Here is a 9,928-nt window from a genome sequence, read left to right on the forward strand (position 1 = left end):
TCCAGCAAAATAAATCATTTTAAATTTAGTAAGTAAAAAGAAGTCGTGTGTGAAATTATTTAAGTTATATATTGTCACAAAAACAAAAACAAACAGGTCCCAGTGTACTTTGTAACAACTATTTATTGAGGTATTAAGTCATTTTAACATTAGTGTGTGTTACAGGATCAATAAAAATAATCTGTTATTCAATATAAACAATCACAAAAATATAAAAACAGAGTTTTCCCAGTTGTAAGAAACATCACCGCTGTTCTGAAGGAAGGAGGAGGTCGATCACTCTCTATAGGTTTGCGCGTGTGAGCCACGGAAACTCCTGCAAACAGAAAACACGGCTTAATATTAGACCTCCATATGATAGAGGCATTTTTTAAAGAGGGGCTTTTGTGCGTTAAGATACACGCAGGCCTCCATTTGAGCTTAAAACTGAGAAATCTACAGATAATTTGTCGTTGACGAGATGAAAAGCAGCCGCCAGACAAACAACGACGACCTCAAAGTCCTTTTTCCTGGCCGACCATGGAGTGCAGCACCATGGCTACAGTCCTCAGCACAACCTTCAACACACGTCTGCATAGGGTTGCGTGGATACATTCAACATAAACACAGACGGCCATGCTTTCTAATTACGGGGACCTTGAAATAGAAGGGTCAAGGCGATGTGAGGTGGCAGGATTGTGCGTGGAATACAAGCATTCCATGATGAACCTTGAGTATCTGGATTAAGTCTTATATATATATATAGAACAAGCTGACCGCTTTTACTGCCAGTGTCACTCAAGTCATTGTTCATATTCTGGCTGCTTTATTTAACCCTCTAAGACCAAGTGTATCGCTATTACACGACGGTTTGTGCCATCGGAAAAGAATCCAGTGAGTCTAATCCAACATGTGTTTATGGCGGTAATTTCACTCGTAATGTTGTAGGAAGTCAGAGAATCAGCGTCTTTGACACCAGAGTGGAGAGAGTTGGAAAAACACCTGTGGGTAGTTTCCATTTTTTTGATTTTCATTGAGAAAAATGTTATTTCATTTTTATACTGTTCAAATTTCTAATTTAACTAGAGTGTTGTTTTCTAAATAAACGTTTGTTTTTCTTCATTTCAAATTGGTAATACACTACTATAACGTGCAGTTAATGCAAATGGGCAAAAACACTTACAGGACATTTTCTGGTCCTTTTATAGTTAAAATAAGCAGGTTTTAAAGGGTTAAAGGTTAAGTGAAACAAATCCTCAAACCGAACGTCGACCTCTTAAGTCTGTTAGAACATTGTATGGGTGCAATGGAAACAACTATGGCAGGAGATGAGATTTAAGGTCTCCAATGCCAAGTTCCTGACCCTACTCCAGGTCAGTGAGCAGGTATGTAAAAACCAAACCACCTGTTTGCAGACAGTTACTGTGTACATTACATACAACAATACAATATGCACTCAACATGGTGTCTTATGTCGCTCACTGTTAAATATGTCACGTGTAAGAAGGGGAACGCGGAGCATAATAGCATGGCTTCAGTGCTGACCACGACACAAAAGAAAACCTGTACATACTGGTATAACATTTGGGGAGACTACACCTTCACTCAGGTGGAAGCAGCTGGAACGTAGGACTTAAAATATGAAGAGTATTACAGTACATCCTGAACTATTTTAAATTTTCCAATCAGGGAGGTGCCATCAATTATCTCTTTATTATGATTAATGTCACTTCACTTACTACACTCAAATTCAAAATACCAAGGTCTTTAAGGTTTCGTTTTCTGACGTAACTGGCAGCCCGTGGTTGCTCGGCAGCTGAGACTCTACTGACTGCAATGATTGGTAAACGTCGGTAGGTGGCGCCACATGCCAAAACATGATTTCAAAACATAAACATGATTTGCAGTCTGCAAAAGATTTTTTTTTAATGCAAATATTTTGTCTGTACTGTTGTTGTTGGTGAGTTCAGTTTGTTATATGAACATTATTCCTGAGTCTCTGTGACATATTAGGAGGATTTTATGGCCAGTTGATTTAGATTTATTACATAATGCACCTTTAAGCTCCCAGTCACCTTATTTTGGGGCCACAACCACGTTGGTGGAAGCAAACAGTAATTTAAAGCAGCGCCAATACCATTCTTAACCACCAGAGGGCATACTATTTCCACAGTCACAAATGCCAGCTTTTATTTCATTAGGAGTTTTCCGCTCCATCTTAAAAGACAGACAACAGAAATCCTTTGAACAGTGTCAATGTTCTTAAATTGTTACTGCGATCACAACTCCTGCACTTTATGTTTATCTAGTTGCACTTTTATATTTCAATGTTTGTTTTGTAAATGTTGCATTTCCTGCTTCTTATTTAACTTTTGATGTGTGCCGCTGCCTTTCTTGGCCAGGTCACCCTTGCGAAAGACATCTTGATCTCAATGGGTCTTTTATCTGGTTAAATAAAGGTTAACTAAAAAAAAATAAAAACAGGATAGACGCTAGTGCAGCTGAAGCTGAGGTCATTCAGCTGAATAAAGTGAATCAAACCTCACAGGAGGTTTGTTTTTTTTATTTTTCACTTTTGACCTGTTCTTCTCAAGATGGACTGAGATGACTCAGCACTTCTACATCCCATAATGCAGTGTTTCTCAACCCTGGTCCTGGGGACCCACTGCTCCAACACACCTGATTCAAATAAATAGGTCGTTATCAGGCTTCTGCAGAGCTTGTTAACTGATCATTGTAATCAGGTGTGTTGGAGCAGTGGGTCCCCAGGACCAGGATTGAGAATAGCTGCCATCGAGGCCACAGTTACCTGCTGTTTCCTGTCAGAGGAAGGGTCGATCAGCACGTTGAGTAGACTCGGTCGCTCCCAGTCACTCAGACTGAGACGTAAGGCACTGCACAGCTCCTGCACCGTCCTCACCAGGAAGCCTCGACCCCCAAACGCCGTCATGACCTCATCATACCGTGCCTCAGGTAAGAGGGTCACAGGAGGGGCTCTGCGACAAATTCACATAAGATGCGGTTATTACATACACAGCTGACTAAATGTAGTGACATCTGTGTCGTCGACGTGCTGCGTTATGATCGCTTGGCTCACATAGAGGTCAGATCTCCCATTTTTGCCATTTCTTTCCATGTTTCAGGGTCCATTCCGCTGTATATGCCGTTATTATTGACCACAATAATGACCACGGGTAGGTTATACCTGTTTAACAAAAAGAGAGGAGATTTTTAAGTTGTTCCGTAATAGTGGGTTGAACCAAATAAACTGCGTAGAAAAGGAGGACACAAACCAACCTGCACATGGTTTCAACCTCCATGCCAGAAAATCCAAAAGCGCTGTCTCCTTCCACGCAGACGACCCTTGTGCCTTTATTCTCGCTCCTCTCCAAAGCAGCTGCGGCTATCGCAAATCCAAGGCCCACTCCCATTGTTCCAAAGGTGCCAGCATCCAACCTACACATCGACAGGATTAGTAAAAGCACATACTTTATGCTGCACAGTAATGTGCAATATCTGCCCCTACAGCAGCCATTCACACACTTCGAAATTCTAAAAACTTTAAACCAAGACTGTGATCGACACACAGGACGTGGATCAATAATTCCCATATTCCCAAATGTGTAATTATCAACATAAATGGCAATTTAAAATGAACAAATTAACATTGAGTGCAAATACTGATGAGCTGCAAGAACTCCCAAATGAGAAATAATGACGTCATTCTTTTTCTCACAACACATTTATCTGTTCTTGCGTACAGGCCTTAAGATGTGTGTGTGTGTGTGTGTGTGTGTATGCTGTTCATGTTGTTGCCTGTTCTGGCACTAATTACATTTAAGTTGTGTCAAGCCTCCACGGACGTTACACAACAGCAGGGACGGATAAAGAGTATGACGTCATTAAAAAAGGTGACCCAAGTGCAACAGTACGTTACCTGGATTTGTATGGATTTAAAGAGCGCTGGAAACATGTTGGCAAATGTACACTACCGTTCAAAAGTTTGGGGTCACCTATACAATTTTTTTGTGTGTTTTCCATTCAAAGTCACACTTTTATTCCTTAATAATTCTGCCCTTCAAACTTCGCTTTCGTCTAAGAACATTTGCACAATTGCACAAGGGTTTTCAAGGGTTTTCTAATCATCCAATAGCCCTATAACGCGATTAGCAAACACAATGTACCATTAGCTGGAGAACACTGGAGAAATGCTTGCTGGAAATGTGCCTCTCTACACCTATGTACATATTCCATTAAAAACCAGACATTTGCAGCTAGAATAGTCGTTTACCACATAATGTATAGAGTGTATTTCTGATTCATTTGATGTTATATTCATTGAAAAAAAGTGCTTTTCCTTCAAAAATAAGGACATTTCTCAGTGAGCCCAAACTTTTGAACGGTAGTGTACATGTACTACTCAAAGAATATATAATAGTCTTGTCACCTTAGTGCAAATATTTATACATATTACAGCTTTGATCGTTTTTAAAATAGTAAAGTTGTTGGAGCGAACTTGATTTAAATCAAATGCAAGGACAACTGACGATTGTGTCCGACTGCCTCACCTGTGTCGAGGTAGGTAGTTGTTTAACATGGTGCGTCCTATGTCCATGGTGTTTGCCCCCTCGCTGACGACGATGCAGTCACGTGGCAGCAGCTGGGCGACGTGGTGAAACACAGTGTAGTAATTCATGGGCAATGTTGACTGAAGAGCAAGAGCCTGTGGAGAAATTAACAAATTACAGTATAATAATACACCACATTTAAGTGGATACATATGAATATATGAAGTGTATACATTACAACTCAACCGTTCAAAAGTTTGGGCTCACTTAGAAATGTCCTTACTTTTGAAGGAAAAGCACTTTTTTTCAATAAATATAACATTAAATGAATCATAAATACACTCTATACATTGTTAATGTGGTAAATGACTATTCTAGTCTTAGCTGGTTCTTTGACAAAAGGGAAGAATTATTGTTTTGAATAAAAAAATCATTATTTCTAATCTTGTCAATGTCTTGACTATATTTTCTATTCATTTTGCAACTCTTTTGATGAATACAAAATAATAATAATTGTACTGATGAACCCAAACTTTTGAACGGTAGTGTATTCTATGAGATTAAAGTCATGAGCGCGTCTTCAGTCACCTTTGATATTTTTGCATTAGCGACAATTTTGTCCTTTAGTGTGCTCCACCACTCTGTACCAGAGGGATATTTCCAGACATCTTTACGAACACACGTCAGGAGCTGAAGGAAAAAAACAAAAACAATGACAGACATTTCTGTTCCCTCAAAGCCCACATTTAAAGGTCCAGTGTGTAAGATATAGTTTAAATTATTTACAATTTGGGTGAAATGGAATATAAAACAGATTTTTTTTTTAATGTAAAATAACCTGAATGTATTATTGTTTTTATTATGACAGAATGAGCCATTTAAATTTACATCAGGAGCAGGTCTTCACTAGGTTGGACCACCGTGTTTTTTGATGGATAAGTTAATCACCATTTGAGTTTTAATAAGCATTAAAGGTTCACCTAAATGCTTAGAAGGGAATCGTGAGGTGAGAGACATTCAGATGCAACTTCAACAACAGATGTTGTTAAATCCTACACACTGTACCTTTCAAAAAAATCTTTACAGAACACTGGGATTTTAGGACAAAGAGTGAACTAAAGATAGGAGAGACTGGCTACAGACTGAGTTGCAGTTAATGTACCTGAATGACAATAGCGTTGATGTCTCCGAGGAGAGCAACAGCAGGCCTAACATTGTTTCCCATCTCCTCAGCACAAAGGTCAACCTGCAGACAGAGACACTTTTTTTTAATGAAGTTATCATAGCAGAGCATTTGCTGCAGCAGCGAAACACTAAAGCAGTATTTGTTCCAATCAAATTGACCGTTAGGTTTAGCGCATCTGAACGTTCGACTCACTCATTTGCATACCTGGATGACTTTAACCTCGGCGTCAAATCTTGGTGGCAAACCAAAATGCAGAATCCAGTTGAGTCTGGCTCCAAGCAGAAGAACGACATCGGCCTGGAGAAGAGCTCTTAGTGACAGAGACAGTGCAGCAGGTGGCAGTGAAGAGACGATACGTTTTACATGTATTTCACATAATACATGTAAAATACATGATATTTCTTTTATGACCATGAATGGAAACTGGAGGTAACACCTCATGTTTTTAATAACATTTAGACTTTGCTAGTGTCATTTTGAATGAGCTTACTGTAAGTCATGATTTTGTACAATTATCAGCCAAAATAATGTCATTAAAATATAGTTGTTTTTTTTAAATCAGATTTATTAGATAAAAACAGTTTTAAGCATACTTCTTGATTGGGGCACTAATGCATTCTTTTTCTTTTATTTCTCCCCATTCTTAGTGCAAGGAAATGGTGTCTCACCTTGAGCGGGCAGCAGCTACACAGTTGGGGTGATCATCAGGCAGCACTCCTTTCCCCATGGGAGTTGGCAAGAAAGGTAAACCAGTCATTTCCACAAACTCCTTAAGAGCCATTTCTGCTTGACCATAAGCTGCTCCTGTTGCACACAACAAGACTCATTTAATGATACAAGTAATCTGATTTACTGGCGATGGAGGAAAGTCTGTGTTTCTGCCAAATCCCTGCATGATAGTAAATGTTTCTTTTGACATTACCTTTGCCAATTATGACTAAGGGTCTCTTAGCCGCTTTCAAGACAGAAATAGCCTCAGTGATTGCACCGTGGTCGGCCAAACTCACTGGAGGAGGTGGACAACAGGAAACAAGTCTGCAGGAAAAACACACTTTCTCAGTCCCTGTGCACTTTTAATCACGTATAACATTAATACACAGTGGTTAAGATCTTTAAAAATACACTACCGTTCAAAAGTTTGGGGACACTTATACAATTTGTTTGTGCTTTCCATTAAAAGTCACACTTTTATTCATCAAAAGAGTTGCAAAATGAATAGAAAATATAGTCAAGACATCGACAAGTTTAGAAAGAATGATAATAATAATAAAATAAAATAATAATAAAAATAATAATTTTGCCCTTCAGACGTTTGCAGCGAGACTAGTCGTTTACAACATTATTAATTCATTGAATAAAAAAAGGCGATATTCCTTCAAAAATAAGGACATTTCTAATGTATATATATATATATATATATATATATATATATATATATATATATATATATATATATATATATATATATATATATAGTATATTTATGAATTTGTTAATTAAAACAAACCTGACGTTGCTCCTTTCCACCTTAGCATTGACCATGTCCCCTGCGATGTCCACATAACAAGCGCCTGGGCGCCCATACATGCTAGTGCGAACTGCCTGTGTGCAACAAAACACAATGAAGACACACAAAAGTCTGTGTCTGTTAGTGCAACACACCAACTGAGATTTTACCTTCTCTATCACAGAGGGGATGGCTGCCAGGCTGCTTGGTCTTGCAGAGAACTTGCTATAAAGGCGACACGCTTCCACCTAACAGAAAAACCAAAATCACTAGCGTGAACTAAGAAATTGTCAACAGGCAAAGAAATCGCATGGGAAAGGATGCTTTACCTGAGGAAACTCCTGAAATGCCCCTGCTGTTTCTTGGTTTCTATCGGAGGATCCTCCGATAACAACAACAGGCCTGTGTATAGACAACAAACACTTTATTTTTAACTACAGTACATGGACAGAGTCGGACAGAAACGCTCCCTCAGTCAGGTTTCATTGTTTCGGTCTTCGGTTTAGGACTAAACGAAGGTAGAATAGTAACATCGTCAATTTAAAGAAAACAAATGGAAAATATTAATTAATTAATAATAAACATTTTAAAAAACACCAAAAGTTACACAAAATAGCTTTTATACACTTGCAAAAGAATAATAAAAACCTTAAAATCGTATTGTCTATAGAATCATACCAGCAGTTCATGTTAGCATTAGCCATTCCACCCAGTGCATGAATTAATCCAGGTCCAGATACCACCAGGCAGGCACCGGGTCTGTACAAACACACACACATATACAAAAATAGACCTTTAAAAAAACAAAAAAACAACACACAGACCCTGTCATATTATTCTGTTCAGGTACAGCACAGCCATATCTTACCTCCCAGTGAGGTAACCAATGGTGGAGGCTGCGTAGCATGCCTGTTAAGTGACAGATGTTGTTTGAATACAGTAATAACAATACATTAGCAGTGTAACAGGATGCTGAAGTAAGAGGTCAGGAGTGTGGTATGGAGGACCAAACCTGACGTAATATTAAATAAATAAATAAATAAATAAATACAGTAATAAACATATACAGGAATAAATAAATACAGGAATAAATAAATAACTACATTTCTGTTCACCTACATTTATTTATTTATGCACTTATTTCAGTATTTATTTTTACATCAGGTTTCGTCCTCCATAGGGTGAATGTATGAGATACATATTTAGCATCTCACTGTGCTGTGCTCCTGTACCGGAGACAGGGAGGCACTGTAGGACAACAGCCTGTTTTGTAAATCCCTCACTCTCCTGCACCAAAGCTCATAGAGAATTCAGCAATTTTACATGAACTGGTTCATGTTCACGTGTCTGAACTGAACTTTGACTTAGATATTAATCAGTGTTGACTCTCGATGTGGTAACACTGTCTGTATTGACCTATTGCCCTCCAACGGGTACTAAAAACCAATAAATACCGGCACCACCAGCATAAAGAAAACACTTACTTTCCCTGAGCCATAAGATTTGCAAACACTAACAATAACCAACTTATATACTATTATTACTATAGTGAACCTCAGTAGAACAATGATTCTACTAGTTCATATCTATCCATACATTATAATTTAAACAACAAAGCATAATCATTTGAATTAATATGCAACTGGCAGTATATTGAATAATATTTGACAGGCTTTTCAAGCCTGTCAAGTATTTCCAATGTTTTGAAGTTTAGATATTGGGTAGATATTTGTTTTGAAAGCATGTCACCAAATCTCACCACAGTGTGAAATTATATTCTATTAAATTCGGTGTTTTTTTGATTGTGCATGTTAGATTTGTGTAAGAATCTCACACAAAAAAAGAAGGAAAAAAAACCCTTTTACCGCTTGTTCGTTGCGCATTCCCACATATTTGATGCCAACAGCCTGAGCAGCCATGGCCACTTCAATGACAGGAACACCAACTATCCCAAACATGTACTCCACTTTCTGCAGGGAGAAAGACATGCAACTGAACAACTGATGTATTTATATATATAATCAACTGTGACAGTAAACTGCAATGAACTGCCAAGAGTTTATTCATCTTTATTAACGTGACAACGCTGAACATGAACTTTGAAACAACTGCGTCGGGATAAAATTGTGGATAAGACGCGTCTTCACAGTGTAAATCGTTTTCAAACAGTCTCACCTGGGCCTTTAAAGACTCAGCAATCAGCTGCGCTCCTGTCACGTCCTCCATGACGAGCAGAGAAACAAGTTTAGGGGAATAAAACAACACGAGAAATCCAGAGAGAACAAACACCACTGTCTGCTGGGCACTGACCACGCCCCCCTAGACTTCACTTCCGGCTGGCAAGCCAATCACTGAGCGGCTGCTTATGACGCACAGATGACGCGTCACCAAACAACTGTGTCAAGTGTCAACACACAATTTCATATATTAAGCGTTATTATTAGATATTATTTACCATAATAACAATATATATATGTATATATATATATGTATATTTATACACACAAATATAGCAGCAGCTGATTAATACATATCATTAGAAAGTTTTAAAACCAATTAATTAGAGCCGTTATCATGTTATTGTGTTTGTTAAGGAGCTAAATGACCACGACGTGCTGTTCTTGTATGTTTAAGCCAATACTCCATTAAGACTCGCATTCATTATTAAATAACTCATTTCTTTATTAC

At 38.2% G+C, this 9,928-nt stretch overlaps 1 protein-coding gene across 1 annotated transcript; it reads right to left on the reverse strand.

Moving 5' to 3' along the window:
* Window positions 1–195: 195 nt before the first annotated feature.
* hacl1 (2-hydroxyacyl-CoA lyase 1) lies at window positions 196–9,545 on the reverse strand. Its single transcript, XM_083892603.1, has 17 exons — window positions 9,416–9,545; window positions 9,106–9,210; window positions 8,109–8,149; window positions 7,919–7,999; window positions 7,570–7,642; window positions 7,411–7,488; window positions 7,241–7,335; window positions 6,656–6,768; window positions 6,402–6,537; window positions 5,938–6,043; window positions 5,710–5,793; window positions 5,136–5,237; window positions 4,548–4,702; window positions 3,277–3,435; window positions 3,077–3,184; window positions 2,789–2,975; window positions 196–316 (listed from the first exon to the last, which is right to left on the reverse strand). The coding sequence occupies exons 1-17, from the start codon at window positions 9,464–9,466 to the stop codon at window positions 284–286; spliced, it is 1,707 nt and encodes a 568-aa protein (XP_083748729.1). The 5' UTR covers window positions 9,467–9,545; the 3' UTR covers window positions 196–283.
* Between the last annotated feature and the right edge of the window lie 383 nt (window positions 9,546–9,928).

Source organism: Microchirus variegatus (assembly GCF_963457635.1).
Source record: "Microchirus variegatus genome assembly, chromosome: 1".
NCBI lineage: Eukaryota > Metazoa > Chordata > Actinopteri > Pleuronectiformes > Soleidae > Microchirus > Microchirus variegatus.